The sequence below is a fragment of the Bison bison genome, unplaced genomic scaffold (genome assembly GCF_000754665.1).
Source record: "Bison bison bison isolate TAMUID 2011002044 unplaced genomic scaffold, Bison_UMD1.0 scf7180017864201, whole genome shotgun sequence".
NCBI classification, from domain to species: Eukaryota; Metazoa; Chordata; class Mammalia; order Artiodactyla; family Bovidae; genus Bison; species Bison bison.
The window spans coordinates 466,778-484,218 of NW_011494773.1; the positions used below are offsets into that span (position 1 = coordinate 466,778).

The window sequence follows — 17,441 nt, forward strand, 5'->3', positions numbered from 1 at the left end:
GGGCTGGTTGAGGGGAGTCTGCGGGGGTGGTTGGGGAGGTGTGTCATGCCGGGAACCTGGGGAGAAGGGCTCGAAAGAGGGCGAGGAGAAACAAGACGGGGTGCCCTGGGGAACAGCCTCTCTCTCTCTCTCCGGGCCCCACGTGCGCACACGGGCACCTCTCCCTTCCCCGAGCCCCGCTCCGCCGTCGCTCTCGCAGAAATGTCCTCCAGATGTGCGCGGCCTCCCTCCCCGGCCGAGGGTTCCGCGGGGAGCTGCGCCAGCCAGCGCGGAGTCAGCAGTTGGCCCGAGCCCATTTCCCAGATGGGTGAGGGGAGGGTTTTTTTGTTTTTTTTTTCCTCCGCCTTCGTTCCTTCTCTCAGCCTAAGTTTCTAGGTCTTTTCTCACCAAAAGTTTCGGGAGGGCAAACCACAATGCCAGCGCCCTTTCCACCCCACTGCCCGCTCACCCCCGACCACCCCACCCCGCTCCGACACGGGATAATCTCCGAATTGATGGCTTTCCAGGGAATCGGTGCTGCTCCCCGCCATCCCATCCCACTCCGCCCCAGCCTGCCTGACCCTGGATCCTAGGACATTAACGGAAAGAACGTTCTCTGCATCCCCAGGGCTGTGGTTGATCAGCTTAAGTTGAGGAAATGAAGACACAGACCTGTTTAAGAGGCTTCACTGCTTGTGAGTGGTGGAGGTGATATTTAACACGGGCTCTCGGGTTTGGGAAGACATTATTTTTATTTGCATAAGAAATGAGGGATCCTAGGTGTATGGCACCCCACTCCAGTATTCTTGCCTGGAAAATCCCGTGGACGGAGGAGCCTGGTAGGCTGCAGTCCATGGGGTCGTGAAGAGTCGGACACGACTGAGCGACTTCACTTTCACTTTTCACTTTCATGCATTGGAGAAGGAAATGGCAACCCACTCCAGTGTTCTTGCTTGGAGAATCCCAGGGACGGGGGAGCCTGATGGGCTGCCGAGTCGGACACGACTGAAGCAACTTAGCAGCAGCAGCAGCAGGTGTAAAAAGGTTAAAGTAACTTGCGTTTGAATTACTTTTAGGCCATATAATCAGGGGGAGTCAACACTGAGATTGGGACACAGGAAGTCTGTTGCCAGCATCTATTCACTTAAATGTGCTGTGCTTAGTCGCTCAGTCCTTTCCAACTCCTTGTGACCCCGTGGACTGTAGCCCACCAGGCTCCTCTGTCTATGGGGATTCTCCAGGCAAGAATACTGGAGTGGGCTGCCATGCCCTCCTCCAGTGCACTTAAATATTATGCTCTATTTCCTCTGTAATTCAGCTATCATTTGAAAAATATTTTTGACACTTACTATATGCCAGGCACTGTTCTAGGCTCTGTGGAGGCAGCAGTGAAAAAAACCAACCAAATCATTCCCTTAAGGACTTTACATTCTAGAAGTGGAGGTAGAACCATGGGGAAGGCAATAACTGATTTAACATATGTAAATAATGTGGTGTGATAAAAGGTAAGTGCCATGGTGGAAAATAAACCAGAGAAGACAGAGTGCCCAGGTTAAGGGGCTGTTGCAATTTAAAATCAGAGAAGGCCTTACTGAGACCTTTAAGTAAATACTTGCAAAATGGGAGGGAAAATTATTAAAGTTATATCCTTCTGGATACCACCTCTACCAATCAGAGTCCACAGGGCAGGGCTCTGACACGTGTATTTTCAACACACTTCACTGGTGATTCAGGTGCTCAGCAAGGTTTGGAAGCCACTATTCCAGGGCTTTTTTCTGCCCAGAGTGAGCATCTTTTGCTTTCAGGAATTTGGGGAAGAAGTGGGAGTGCAGGTTTGGAAACTGGTGGTGGTGATGTGGCTATAAAAAGTGGAAAGAAAATAGAAATGGAGTCAGTATTGCTAAAAGAGCTCTCTAAAATGGAACCAGAAGGCCATTAAGGAAGTATGAATTATGCGAGTCTCAGCCTGAGTAAAACCTAACCTTCTGTCCACTCACTGTCCTAATGAAGGCATCCAGAAGATCTGCCAGAAATTCAAGATACTTATCAGACCCCTATCTTATAATAACTTGTGACAGCCTGTTTACTTATCACTTGTTTTTTGGTTGCTCAGTTCTGTCTGACTCTTTGCGACCCCATGGACTAAAGCACACCAGGCTTCCCTGTCCTTCACTATCTCCTGGAGCTTGCTCAAACTCATGTCTATTGAGTCGGTAATGCCATCCAACCATCTCAACCTCTGTTGGCCCCTCTTCCTCCTGCCCTCAATCTTTCCCAGCATCAGGGTCTTTTCCAATGAATCGGTTCTTTGCATCAGACCCTTACTCTAAAACAATTCTTGATTCCTTAAAGACAAATATTTCCTTTCTAGCATCAGAGAACAGCATCATGGCCTTTGCCTTTGTAATCTCCTTTCCCTTCCTCTTTCCTGGAACACTCTTGATTTTACCAGAATCTGTGTCTCCCGAATTGCAATTTTCAGACCCCTACCCCCTCAATAAAGCTCTTTATTATTTGCAGCCTCCATATTGATTACTGTTTGACAGCAATTAAAAGAAATGGGAAAATCCTAAGATTAATCCCTTCTTCCTCATCTGGCACCAAGGAAGAAGGGAACAAGGGCTTCGCTGGAGCCTATATTTCATCCATCTTAGATCTTTGGCAGTGAATGTTTATTCAGGTTAAAATCCAACAGGGTATTACTCTCACTGAGAATCAGAACTCATGAGTAAAAGGTTTTAGGGGTAATCTCTAAGAGTCACTACAAGGGAGGAAGCTGAGAAAGTTCTGCAGGGCTACACAGGTAGTATCTGCCAAGCTAGGATGAGGTTTCAACTCTTCTGACATCCAGGCAGTACTGTTGTTGTCACGGGCATGCTAGCACATAGCCCTACCCAGTAAACGTGTGGATAAATGGTTGGACCTAATCATTTATTAGGGATTGAAGAAATCCTACATTCCAGTTTTAGGGTTGGTAATCCCTCTTACACATCTTTGCTTTTGAGAAGCCATCTAAAGCCTTACCCCTAGGATGATGCTGGGGACACTTCACTTTCAGGGCCATGAACTCAAGCTCTGGGGTCCCAGCTGGGAGTCCCCAGTACCAAGGATTGGTCAGTGTTATTGACGTAGGGAACCTTACATGTAGAGTCAATGAAGACTTGATAGTCCCATTAGGCTGGGAATTTGGGGACCATCTTCCTCTACTGGCCCAGGAGACTGGCTGGCACCCAGTCAGTCTCAATACACGCCAGAGAAAAACACCAGTAAGACCTGGTGTCAGAAAAGCATGTGGCTCTGCTGCTTAATACTCAGGTGATTTTCCTCAAGGTACTGTTCTGTACCTCACTGTCTTCAATTGTTGGATAGAAATACTACTTTTGCTCACTTCATGGGGGCTTGGAGGGGTTATCTGTACTTTTGAAAGTTATATTTGATGTGTTGGTTCAACTGCTCTGTAAACTTCTTGAAGGCAGAAATTAAGTATATTGCACTTTGCATCGTAAACCATTTATTAGCACCTGACCCTCAGGGTGTCCATCCAATGGAGACAGTATAACTTATCTTGTCTCCTACAAAGTTGTTATGCATTTTCCATGCGCTAATAACTGTGAAGTTCCTCTGTACATTGACAAGAGCTATACACATGAAAAGGATGAGAATAGTTACTACTATTAATAATAGTGCTTTGCACTTTACAACTTACCTATTTGAACAGATCTACACAGATGTAGGCCCTGATGCTGGGAAAGATTGAAGGCGGGAGGAGAAGGGGACGACAGAGGATGAGATGGTTGGATGGAATCACCGACTCAGTGGACATGAGTCTGAGTAAACTCTGGGAGTTGGTGATGGACAGGGAGGCCTGGTGTGCTGTGCAGTCCATGGGGTTGCAAAGAGTAGGACATGACTGAATGACTGAACTGAACAGAGGTAGGCAGTTTCTAAAGACTAAAACTTTTCACTGTCCCACAGGAGCACCCTCATCAGGATTTAATATGTGGAGATTCCTTCCAAATGTCAGAAAAGGTAGGTTTAGGAAAGATTTGGTTTAAATTTGAGGATGGCACATACACTCCAGGAAACACTGAAGCGGACCCTTTAAGTCCTAGAATGAAAGGGCGGAGCCGTCGTCAGGGACGCGACTGAGCGTCTGGGTTTCCAGGAAGTGACGTCAGGCAGCCGCAGAGATGGAGGACTTGCTGGATCTAGGCGAGGAGCGGCGTCGCGGCCCGGCCACCTCCGTGAGGACCGACTCGGGGCGGGGATCGGGGCCAAGAATTAGCGGGTGGGGAGGGGCGACCCCGCCGGCCCTGGCTTTCCTGAGCCGCCTCGGCCCAGCCTGTCCCTGGCGCCAGGAGCCAGCAGGCTCTGAGCCTTGCGGGGGTGAGGCCGGCGAGGAGGCGGCCTTCCTCGCTCCGCCCCTGGGGCAGCGGTGAGCTCCAATGCTGGCCTAGGGTTTGCTTTCTTCAAAATTCTCAAAGACTGGAAAACAGATCCTTCCCCTGCCGGCCTGTGAGAACGGTGGGAAATTTCCCAGTTTCTCTCCGCTTTCTGGAGCTCCAACTTGCCAACTTCCCAAGGATGGACAGATAGATCTGAGAGTGACTGGAGGGGCCCTGGCGAGGGTCACACTTGCACTCATGCTAGAGCTTTTTCCCTTGACCATGTCATGCCTGGAGTTGAAGTAAAAAACGTACTGTTTTCGGAGTGGAAGGAGGGAAAGGAGTGAGGGAGGGCCTTTCTTTCAACTCATCCCCAGGGGAGGTGGGCGTTACCTCATTTTTAAAGATCGAGGGCGTGGTCGGAAGCGAGATGGGGAGCCCAGAGGTCAGAGGGAGTGTAAAGCTGTTGCATGGGTTGCATCGATTTCCTTATCTCTAGAATGGAGATTTATGTCTCCTTCAAGGAGGTGAAGATGAAATGAGATGTGCCTGGAAAGCATTTAACACAGTAACTGGCATATGCTGAGTTATTAGAAGAGGTTAGCGGCTGTTGCTTCTGAGGTCGTGATTTACCCAAGGTTATAGCCCGGTGTCGGGAAGATCCCCTGGAGGAGGGCATGGCAACCCACTCCAGAATTCTTGCCTGGAGAATCCCATGGACAGAGGAGCCTGAATGGCTACAGTCCATAGGGTCTCAAAGAGTCTGACACAACTGAAGCGGCTTAGCACGTATATATATATAGATAACTGAGCTAGATTCAAGACCCAAGTTCAGTGTGTGTGTGTCTTAATTCCATCATGGGCTCACCAAGCCTTTTTACCTTTAAAATTACTGAAGATCAGAGTCACTAAAAGATTGGCCCACAAGTCTTTAGTTTCTGCTGTGGAATCTCTACATGTCTTGAAGTGCCCTAATAACATCAGATAGCCTCCAAATTGCTAGAGAGGAGATATGAGGAATGGGAGCAAATTGTTCTAGAAAGAAGCAGGTTGCTTGACTGACCAAGGAGAATATTATGTCATCAGGCCTTTCTTGATATGTGTATTTTTTAGTGCCGGGAGAAAATGAGTGTAGTTACTCATTTATTCTTTCAACAAATATTTACTGAGCTCCTTCTGTGTATCAGGCATTGATTGTCCTAGGTGTTAGAAATATAACAGTGAAAAGAAAAACTAAGTCCCTGCCCTCATGGGGCTTATGTTTCAGTGGAGGAAGATGGGCAATAAAGAGACCATACATTTAAAATATATAAAACCAGGTAGTAATGTAGTTTCCCTACCAGTCATTCCTATGGATTTATACAGGGTCTTCCAAAAGTTTAAAACCTTAAAATCCTTGCCAAATATACTAGAGAAACCATCTATAAACAGTAGAGACAAGATCCTTGAAGTTTTGTTTGACCACAATCACTCCGTGTAATATGCCATATTCAGATACCCAATACATGGAAAAGGGCAGCCACAGGTGAAGGAGTAGAATTGTCTACCTTGGGAAGAAAATGAGCTGCTTATTGTCCAAAATATTGTTTCTGTCATTCCTGAAATCTAAATGATTGATTAGAATTTCATGTGTAAACACTACATGAGGGTTTTTATGCAGCTCTCATGTAACTTCTCTCAATTTATTGATGCAGTCAGTTCTTAGAACATCTTAGAACTAAAATTCCAGCAGGGCACAGAAAAAGCCTTCAGAATTTGAAGGCAGAAGATTTTGCTCTTATGTTTATCTGCCACTTTATTGCTTTCCCGGGTCTCAATTACACCATTTGTAAAATGGCCTCAGTCCCAGTCCCTATTATTGTGAAATCAAATGAAGCTACATCAGATGAGATCTAAAAATGCTTACAGTAATGCTGTATTTTTTTAAAGAGCAAAAAAAGAAAAATATAAACATTTCAACACCCTCCAGTCTGCCCAAATAATGTTTGTATGTGCTGCGAGGCATTGGAGACACAGATGGAGCCCTCCACCCTAGGAGGGCTTTGGGAAACACCTGCAAATGGTTCCTTTGATGACTCAGAATTTGAAGTGTTCTGATTCCCAAAGCTGATGTCTCAAAAAATTCTTGTAAGAGCTTTCCTTTAATGTCTGTAAGTACAAATCCAATTAGCATATACGTCAAAGGAAATGCTATCTGTATTTCTCTGGTTTCAGTTTCCATGGAATTTCTTCCCCCACCAAGCCTTTTTGATAACTATTTTCATGCCAAGCTGCAGCTTTGAAATTAGGCCCTCTTGAAATCCCACATCGGGACGTGGGAGCCTTGACCATACTCTGCCTGAGCTGTGGCATGAGCTGCCTGTCCATTCTAGAGGAAGTTCTAGGTGCATTTCTTTGGGTAGAATAGTTCTATGGCCATTAAAAGAAAACATTGTGATCAACGCATGAATTTCCTATTACCATATAGAACTGACTTTGGGCACTTTGTTTGAAGGGTTTGGAGTATTTTCTAAGTGATCAACACATGGGTTTCTTGCCCTACCACATAGAACTGACTTTGGGCACTTTTGTTTGAAGGGTTTGGAACATTTTCTAAGTATGTTCGAGTTGCTCAAATCCCATCCACCCCATGTCATCAGAAACCCAGTCCTTGCTTACCTTGGCAGAAATGTCTTCCTCATAGTGGCTCAGAGACGTTTGAGTCAGCAGCACCTCTCATCTCTCCTTACAGGGGGCCAAGATGGGGCGCCGAGCTCAACAGGAGTCCACCCAAGCCGAGAATCATCTCAGTGGCAAGAATTCCTCTTTGACTCTGACTGCAGAGGTGGGTGCTAAAAAGTTTTCAGCTCTTAACAGTTGGCAGTTACTCAGTGAGCAAGGATTTGGCCTTTCATATTATTATTTTCTTTTTCTTTAATGTCAGCCTTCCTCCTATATTGATTTGGGAATTCCCTTCCCCAGCCTTTGTCCTATTAGCAAGAAATGAAAGAGTAGCTGTTTTCTTTTGATGCCAGACTAGTTTCTCTGCATTGCTTTATATTCCCAGTGAAGAAGTTTTGTACGTTAACTGAAGCAAGGGACTGGGAGCTTTCAAAATCCAGCCAAAATCCGGGTTTTTATTCCTGCCAGATAAAAGCCAGTGAGGCATGCTGGTGACGTAAAGTTGAATTACACAAGTGGACGTTTTGTTCTCAGTGGTGACCTGCGCTTTCTACAGTTTTCAGGCGGGAAGGGAACCCGTACTGGTACTGGCCTTGCTTTCTTGGAAGCTTTTCCAAGTGGCCTGGAATCGTGGGAATTTATCCAGCTTCTCCGCGGAGGGTGGGTAATCTTGATGAGCAATACTTTTGATGCCAGAGCACTATTTTTGGCAGTTTACTCAGGACTTCTTTTCACCCTCCTCTGCCCTGTGTGAAGAAACTTCTGCCCTTTTCTAGAGCTGGCTTCAGGGTAATTCTCACTGTCAGCTTTTCCTCACTTCTCCAGGCTGACTTAGGGCTCGTACTTCTCAATTGCCATGGTACCTGTTTCAGGCCCTCGTTTTCTGTTTATGCGTCTGGCCCACTAGAGAGTGAGTTTCTAGGCAACATGCAACATGGCTACTCAGTTGCCCAGCTCATTAGCCTACAGTGGGTTTATGAGGGCAGCTCTGCTGGGAGGCCTGATGGACCGGGTAGGTAGGTGAGCACAGCATGCTGGGGACAAGACAGACACACTTGACTTACATATCACATAAGTAGGAATATCCTTCACTTTCATCAGAAATAAGTTCTCTACCATGCTTTCAAGCACTCCACATGGGCCTTTCAGTTTCTCTTCTATTTTCTCACTGATTATAGAAATACGGGTACAGAGAAGCAGTTTCCGTCTCAGATAACAATTTTTTATTGTTGTTTAGTTGCTAGATTGTGTCCAACTCTTTGCAGTCCCACGGACTGTAGCCCACCAGGCTCTTCTGTCCGTGGTGTTTCCCAGGCAAGAATACTGAAGTGGGTCGCCATTTCCTTCTCCAAGGGATGTTCTCAACCCAGGGATTGAACCAGCCTCTCCTACATTGGCAGGCAAATTCTATACCACTGAGCCACCCAGGTGACCCCAGATAACAACCATGCCAACACAGAAAAACTGGCGGCTGACTCTTGGCCTCATGGTCTGAAGTCAGTAGGGAGAGGTCGGGGAGGGACTGTGGAGGCCACAGGTAACCACACTTGGAGTAACCACTTCCTGGTCACAGCCGCTGATGTCTGGAGAGTATAGGTCCTGTACTGCCAGCTCTTCTGATTTTCCAAGAGACTCTGGCAGTCTGAAATTTTATGTAAAAGCAACACATTTTTAGAGATCAGTGACTAATTATAATAATTAAATCACTATATGGGCTCTATTAGGCCTGAAGGTTGTCAGTTTGTGACTTTGACCATAGTGCCTCCTTTATAGAGCTTATTAGATTAGCCAGAAAGTTCATTTGGATTTTTCCATAAGAGTGCATGGAAAAACTCAAATGAACTTTTTGGCCAACCCACTGTATTGTATTCTAATTGTTTATCTTCTTGGCTCCCTCAGAAGATGTTCCCTTTTGGAAGGCGAGGGGTGTTTAAAAAAAAACAAAACAATTTTTTTTTTTTTTTGGCCATGCTGCATTGGCATTTGGGATTTTAGTTCCCAGACCAGGGATCGAACCTGTGCCTCCTGCAGTGGAGTCGCAGAATCCAGTCACCACTGGACCGCCAAGGAAGTCCCTATCCCCTTTGTTTATCACAGTGCCTGGCACAGAGCAGGCATGCAGAGGGTGAGTGGGGTGAAGTTCATAGTGTGTGATGAGGGCCCTTGGAAGCTGAAGAAGAGTGTTACAGGGTTGGGGTGGCAGGTAGTGGGACATTGGAGGCATAGTGAAAAGGGTACAATGGAGGGGAGACAGTGAAAGAAGAGCTACCAGACCCAAGCCTGGATCTCAAGAAGCTTGAACTGCAGTGGTGTATGTCTGTGAAGAGAAGATGAGCCAGCCAGTGACCAGGGTAACGGACGTCTGTTCTTGCCCTTTGGCCACTTCAGCCTGTGGGCCAGGGAAGATCCATCCCACACCCAGATCATCAATTCATTTATTTAACAAGTATTTATTGATGCTTACTGTGTGCCAGGCACTGTTTTAGGGGCTTGGCATATTTCAGTGAACAAGAGACAAATCCCATACAGTAATGGAACTTACATTTGCATGCTCGCTGGCAGTCACGAAGGCTAATTACAAGCCAACCCCATTGTGGAGGAGGTTATAAGGAGGAGCCACCTTAAGTGGCGAGGTGAGTGAGCCCAAGATGGGCCGAGGTGTCCTGATGGGAAGTCCTTTGTGGCCCCACCCCGGATCAGCTTCCGGGCTGGGGTCACTAGGCAGGTTTGCCCACTTGCCTTCCCCTGAGCTCAGGTGAGAGTCAGGGCTGTGAGCACCTAAGTCCAGAATAATGCACCTATCAGCATGTCAGCCTTTTTGGAATACCTACTTATTTCCACTGAGCCATGTACTCTTTTTAAAAAAAAAAAAACAACTCTGGGCCTTAGTATTTTTTCTGGGAAAACATGATGAAAAGTCATTCTGTTCTTTACCTACCTGGTGCCTCTGACAGCAAAATGCCAGTAAGAATTCCAGGATTCCTTCTCTCCCTGAGTTAATTGAGGTTTAAAGCAGTGTGGGCAGCCTCCCTCAGGCCAGATGCACACTGTGCTGTGTGGGACTTTTTGACTGATTCTTTCTAAAATTAGATTTCTAAGACTTGTGTGTGTGCCCATTTACATTCCAGTTCTGAATATATTACTTGATATATTTATTTTTGTCCTCTCACTGAGTATATTCTAGGATGAAGCTATTCATGAAAACATAAATATGGTACCTGGGGGCTGTCAGACATACTGCAATTACTTTTTAAAAAAATTTTTTAATTTTATTTTTGGCTGCACTGGGTCTTTGCTGCCGCACACGGGCATTCTCTAGTTGCAGCGAGCAAGGAGCTGCTCTCTGGCTGTAGTGTGCGGGCTTCTCATTGCAGTGACTTCTCCTGTTGCGGAGCACGGTCTCTGGAGCGACATGTAGGCTCAGTAGTTGTGATCCATGCGCTTAGTTGCCCCGTGGCATGTGGAATCTTCCTGGAGCAGGGATTGAATTCCTGTCCCCTGCATTAGCAGGCAGATTCTTAACCACTGGACTACCAGGGAAGTCCTGGAGTTACTTTGGATCCATGTAGTAATTAGTTCCAGAGAAGGCAATGGCACCCCACTCAAGTACTCTTGCCTGGAAGATTGAATGGATGGAGGAGCCTGGTGGGCTACAGTCCATGGGGTCGCTAAGAGTCGGACACGGCGGAGTGACTTCACTTTCACTTTTCACTTTCATGCATTGGAGAAGGAAATGGCAGCCCACTCCAGTGTTGTTGCCTGGAGAATCCCAGGGACAGGGGAGCCTGGTGGGCTGCCGTCTATGGGGTCGCACAGAGTCGGACATGACTGAAGTGACTTAGCAGCAGTAATTAGTTCAAACAAATGATGATTTTTTTACTTTATTAATTTTTCAAAATATTATTTATTTTGTTGCGCCTGGTCTTAGCTGCAATCTTTTAGTTATGGCAAGCAAACTTTCAGCTGGGACATGCAAGGTGTAGTTCCCTGTCCAGGGCTCACATTGGGAGTGTGAAGTCTTAGACACGGGGCCATATGAGAAATCCCAAATGATGACTTTAAAGTGAGGTGGCAGGCGGGGAACTCATACAGGAAGTCTGGCAGCGGTCTGCTGAAATAGAGGGAACACAGGCTTGGCATCAGAAAGACCAGGGCTCGAGCCTGGACTCTGCTAATTGCCTGGATCTTGAACAAACCCACTAAGCTCTCTAATCCTCCGTTTCATTATCTGTCAAACAGTGGTAACAACACCACCAGGTTGATGTGAGGATTAAGTGAGATATGCGTTTAAAAGCACTTTAATAAACTTAAAGGCACAGAACAAATGTTCATTCATTCAGTGAGTGGTGAATAAGAATATTTGGACAGAGCTTTGCTCTTGTTATTGAAGGGCTGCAGAGAAGGAGGATGTGAGCCTGGTCTCTTTTAGAACTGGAAGTCTTTCCAAGGGTTGCTACTCATTTATCCACAGGCTGACGAGTAACAATATGAAGCAGGTTTTTTGCTTTCTAGATGCAGTGGGCATTCCTCCCAAAGGGTGGACAAGGACACAGGCCTCAGGGTCGGACAGCCATGGGCTGGAATCCTGTCTGTGCCACAGGTTAGCTCAGTGGCTCAGCAAGTTTCTTAACCTTTTCAAACCTCAGTTTCCTCATTGGTAAAATGTTGTCGTTCATTCGCCAAGTTGTGTCTGACTCTTTGACCCCATGGATTATAGCACACCAGGCTTCTCTGTCCTTCACCATCTCCCAGATCTTGCTCAAACTCATGTCCATAGAGTTGGTGATGCCATCCAACCATTTCATCCTCTGCCACCCTCTTTTCCTCCTGTCTTCAACCTTTCCCAGCGTTAGGGTCTTTGCCAGTGAGTTGACTCTTTGCATCAGCTGCAGCATCAGTCCTTCCAATGAATATTCAGGGTTCATTTCCTTTAGGATTGACTGGTTTGATCTGCTTGCTGTGCATGGGACTCTCAAGAGTTTACTCCAGCACCATAATTCAAAAGCATCAATTCTTTGGCACTCAGCCTTCTTTATGGCCCAATTCTCACATCTGTACATTACTTGAAAAATCATATCTTTGACTATACAGACCTTTGTCGGCAAAGTGATGTCTCTGCTTTTTAATATGCTGTCTGGGTTTGTCATAGCTTTTCTTCCAAGGAGCAAGTGTGTTTTAATTTTGTGGCTGCAGTCACCATCCCCAGTGATTTTGGAGCCCAAGAAAATAAAATCTGTCTCTGATTCCACTTTTGCCCCTTCTATTTGCCATGAAGTGATGGGATCAGATGCCATGATCTTAGTTTTTTAAATGTTGAGTTTTAAGCCAGCTTTTTTACTCTCCTCTTTCACCCTCATCAAGAGGCTCTTTAGTTCCTCTTCACTTTCTGCCATTAGGGTGGTATCATCTGCATATCTGAGATTGTTGATATTTCTCCCGGCAATCTTGATTCCAGCTTGTGATTTATCCAGCCCCGCATTGCACATGATGTATTCTGCATATAAGTTAAATAAGGAAGGTGACAATATACAGCATTGACATACTCCTTTCCCAATTTTTAACCAGTTTGTTGTTTCATGTCCGGTTATAACTGTTGCTTCTTGACCTGAAAACAGGTTTCTCAGGAGGCAGATAAGGTGGTCTGCTATTCCCATCTCTTTAAGAATTTTCCACAGTTTGTTGTGATCCACACAGTCAAAGGCTTTAGTGTAGTCAATGAAGCAGGAGAAGATTTTCTTTGGAATTCTCTTGCTTTTTCTGTGATCCAACAGATGTTGGCAATTTGATCTCTGGTTCCTCTGCCTTTTCTAAATCCTGCTTGAACATCTGGAAGTTCTTGGTTCGTGTGTTGCTGAAGCCTAGTGTGATGGATTTTGAGCATTACATTGCTAGCATGTGGGCTTCCCTGATAGTTCAGTTGGTAAAGAATCCACCTGCAATGCAGGAGACTCCGGTTCAGTTCCTAGGTTGGGAAGATCCGCTGGAGAAGAGATAGGCTACCAACTCCAGTATTCTGGCCTGGAGAATTCCAAGGACTACAGTCCATGGGGCCGCAAAGAGTCCGACTTGACTTGCTAGCATGTGAAATGAGTGCAATTATGTGGTAGTTTGAACATTCTTTGGCATCGCCTTTCTTTGGGATTGAATAGGATGGCCAGAAAGAAAAAACAAGATAAGCATGTGTAAAGTAAGCCCTTAACCCAGTTTGACACATAAGTGCTCATTATATTATTATCTCTCCAGAGCTTGGGTATTCTATTATTGTGCCTTAACCCTCTCTACTGAGGTTGAAAGCTGGTGGCCTTCAGGCTAGTTTTAGCCTATAGTCAAGTCTTCTTTGATCCAGACAGAGTTAAGCACTTTTTAAACTTGGGTGTTATCTTTTGTAAATTAGGAAACTTTATGTGAAAATCCAGATTTGGGGCTCCTCTTTGAAACCAGGCTGGCATTCCCCCTGGCAGCAGTTGGCCTGAGCTGATTAAGGTGCTTGCTTCCACATGGCCTGCCCTCTCCAGCTCACGCTTTCTTGCTTGAATACACCTGGTCAGATTTACTCACATCTGATGTGCCTGACTCCTGTTTCCATTTGAGTTTAAAACTCCTGCTCTTTTAGGATGGATTGATTTTCCAGGTATCCTTATGTATCTATGGGTATTAAATGTGACTGCACGCATCAGAAACTCAGCCACAGGGCTTGGAGCAGACGGGAGTGGTTTTCCTCACAGCAAGAAGCCCAGTGGCGGGCAGGGCAGGTACGGTCACGGGGGAGGGCCCTGGGTCGCCCTCTCCCCTTCTGGATGCCCGCTCTGCCCTCTGGAGCTTGTAATGCGTTCTCGTGATTGTTCACATCATAGTCGGTCATTCCCCACAGATGTGATCTGTAGTCTAGGTGAGGAGAGAGGGAAGGGGGAAAGAGTCCAGGGTCCTACCAAGAAACTCTGTGCCTTCTTGACAGGAAAGTGATAGCCAGAGACTTCACCAAGTAGACTTTCCTAGTTACATGTCATCGGTCAGAACTAGGTCTTAAAACCACTTTAAATTTCAAAGGAGTTTTTCAGCTGGGCACGTTGCCATACCCATCACATTAGGGTTTGGGGGGTTAGGGAGAAGAGGAATCACTGAGTAGGCAATTTATGACATATCAATTAAAAAAGATGTATGCAAAGATTTTTTTCTCCTAGGCTTGGGTATAAAAGGAAAGAATTATTTTTAGTAGCCAAAAAAAGAAAAAATAATCCACATTCCTCTCCAGTTTTCTAATTTGGGGTTGTATAGAGTTCAGAGAAAATCTGTATGCCCCGAAGTTCCAAGATACTCGATGCACTTGCCAGTGTTGTCCCTTCTCCACCTTTTCCTTCTTCCTGTTTTATCTGTAACCATTCAGGATTTTCTACCTGTAGAGTACCTGTGACTCAGCCCAGGTAATTAGACTCTTCCTCCCTCTCTGAAAGAAGAGGAAGGGTCTCTTTAGTTGCTTGCTGCTGCTGCTGCTGCTAAGTCGCTTTAGTCATGTCCGACTCTGTGCGACCCCATAGACGGCAGCCCACCAGGCTCCCCTGTCCCTGGGATTCCCCAGGCAAGAACACCGGAGTGGGTTGCCATTTCCTTCTCCAATGCATGAACATGAAAAGTGAAAGTGAAGTTGCTCAGTCATGTCCGACTCTTCGTGACTCCGTGGACTGCAGCCCATCAGGCCCTCTGTCCGTGGGATTTTCCAGGCAAGAGTACTGGAGTGGGGTGCCATTGCCTTAGTTGCTTGGTCAATCTGCTGCTGCTGCTGCTAAGTCGCTTCAGTCGTGTCCGACTCTGTGCGACCCCATAGACAGCAGCCCACCAGGCTCCCCCATCCCTGGGATTCTCCAGGCAAGAACACTGGAGTGAGTTGCCATTTCCTTCTCCAATGCATGAAAGTGAAAAGTGAAAGGGAAGTCGCTCAGTCGTGTCCGACTCTAGTGACCCCATGGACTGCAGCCAACCATATAAATTTTTTAAAAATTTTAAAGAATTTACCTGTCTAATCATACTGATGAACCAGAAAGATGAGCTCTTTCAGTAGTTTTACTAGCTTGGAGTTGACTATAGAGTCCTGTTGGATTAGGTAATGCACATAAAGGTCCCTGCACAAAGGCACCTCTCAAGAAGTTGTAAGTACTTAGAAGGTTTATGACTGCACCCCTCGTGTGTGTGTGTGTGTGTGTGTGTGTGTGTGTGTGTGTGTTTGCCACTTGTCACCAATCAGGCTTAGATCACTAGATGCATGGTTCAGTTAGCAATTCAGGTTGGTGTTACAACTGTGGACACTTTAACTGGTGCCCTGATAAGCATCTCCACATCTGTAGTGAATAACTTTCTCTGGAAGAGCAGCCCTGGGCATTAAACTGGATTTCTGTTCCTGAATTTCACCGTGTGTCAGTTCAAATGATACTGCGCCTACTCAGCCTCAAGAAAAGACCTGGACACTTTCTCCTGGGAAGTGACACTGCCGTACACTGAGGTTGGGGAAGAGGAATCTCGTGGCAGAACCTCTCAGGACTGGCCTGTTTTTTGTTTGGGGGGATTTTTTTTTTTTGGCTGCCTGGTGAGGCCTGTGGGATTTTAGTTCCCCAACCAGGGATTGAATGTGGGCCCTCAGCGGTGAGAACACAGAGTCCTAACCACTGGACTGCCAGGGGATTCCCTTGCCTGTTTTCTCAATGAGTATTTCTCAGCTGGGTCTAGACCAGTTTGTAGCTTAGCTTCCATTTTGCAGATTGTCCTTGTAATAATAATAATGATAGCTGACACTGGAGCAGCTGCCAGTTACACACACTGTCCTATTTAAGCCTTGTGGTCACTCCTGAAGTAGGTCTCATTTTAGCTCCGAGGACACCGAGCCTTCAAGGAGTCGAGTGACCTATCCACAGTCCTTCAGCTAACATATGACTCTCCTCTCTCTCCCTCCAGGCAGGTGCTTAATCACCACTTCTCCTACCTCCTGGATGGTTAGATGCACAGACATCCCAGTATAGAGAAAGACTTTTGGAGGGAGCTGACAGACTTTTGGGTTTTCCTCTTGGAATCCTTTTGGCGAGGATGTGAGTTCTCACTTGATCATCCTTATTCGTCCACTTGTCTGGAAAAGCGTTTGAGACACAGCTGTTCTCTTTTCTCTTCCTCCTCCGGGGCCCCCCTCCCCGCCCCCCCTCGGCCACCATCCCTCTGGTGCTCCTCTCAGGACGCAGAACTGAAATTCAGCCAGATTCTCTTGCAGGAATCTGAGCAATGCTGCTGGGCTCATGTTCCCAAATTAGGCCAGTTTCCTCATCCCCCAGCAGCTCCTCTCAGCTGGAGCTCCCCTGGCAAATTGTATTACGTCTCTTGCCCTCGCCTATTCCTCACTGGTCTGCCAGCAGGCAGTTATTTTCAGCCCAGCTAGGGTTATCTGCTGACCCTTTTTGGTGACATTTTTTCTTCTTTCTCACAAAAATAACTTTCCTAGATTAGTCACATTTTTCAGCCTTTTTCGTAGTCCCCCTCCAACAGGCTGGGTTGAATGATGCTTCTGACAATGTCGTTCAGAGAGGAATACAGGGGAATCCACCGTGGACCCGTTCACAAGGAATGTGTTTTCCACCCTTGTCTTCAGGTCACGTTCTGTATGCCTGACTTTTGAACTCTCCCTCGGAGATGGGCCCGTGTGCTTCACCGACCCATCCCTGGGGCTGCTCACTGTGTAGGCGGGAACATCATCCCCGGGGGTAGATCACCCGGTTGGGAACAGCATTCACGATTCCCCTACAGCGCTTCCTCGGGCTCTGTCAGTGCCCCAGGGCACTGCCGCACGCCTCCTGCTTAGTTCAGTCCAGTCGCTCTTTTCGAACTCATGGACTGCAGCACGCCAGGCTTCCCTGTCCCTCACCAACTCCTGGAGCTTGCTCAAACTCAAGTCCATCGAGTCGGTGACGCCATCCAACCATCTCATCCTCTGTCATCCCCTTCTCCTCCCGCCTTCAATCTTTCTCAGCATCAGGGTCTTTTCTAATGAGTCAGTTCTTCACATCAGGTGGCAAAAGTATTGGAGTTTCAGCTTCAGCATCAGTCCTTCCAATGAATATTCAGGACTGATTTCCTTTAGGATGGACTGGTTGGATCTTGCAGTCCAAGGGACTCTCAAGAATCTTATCCAACACCACAGTTCAAAAGTATCAATTTTTTGGTGCTCATCTTTCTTTATGGTCCAACTCTCACATCCGTACATGACTCCTGGGAAAACCATAGCTTTGACTAGATGGACCTTTGTCACCAAAGTAATGTCTCTGCTTTTAAATATGCTCTCTAGGTTGGTCATAGCTTTTCTTCCAAGGAACAAGCGTCTTTTTTTTTTTTTTTAAACTTTACATAATTGTATTAGTTTTGCCAAATACCAAAATGAATCCG

The 17,441-nt window shown here is 46.4% G+C and overlaps 1 protein-coding gene across 3 annotated transcripts in view; it reads left to right on the forward strand.

Moving 5' to 3' along the window:
- Positions 1 to 6: 6 nt before the first annotated feature.
- IFT43 (intraflagellar transport 43) overlaps positions 7 to 17,441 on the forward strand; it is a 108,661-nt gene continuing 91,226 nt past the window's right edge. Inside the window, exons 1-4 of one of the 3 annotated variants that reach the window (XM_010844369.1) lie at positions 7 to 674; positions 3,955 to 4,008; positions 4,086 to 4,223; positions 7,096 to 7,188. In XM_010844369.1, the coding sequence (XP_010842671.1) occupies positions 4,170 to 4,223; positions 7,096 to 7,188 (147 nt within the window). In that variant the 5' untranslated portion in view covers positions 7 to 674; positions 3,955 to 4,008; positions 4,086 to 4,169. Of the gene's footprint in view, positions 675 to 3,855; positions 4,224 to 7,095; positions 7,189 to 17,441 lie in introns of those variants that run through there. The other 2 variants (XM_010844368.1, XM_010844367.1) reach the window with 2 other exon arrangements.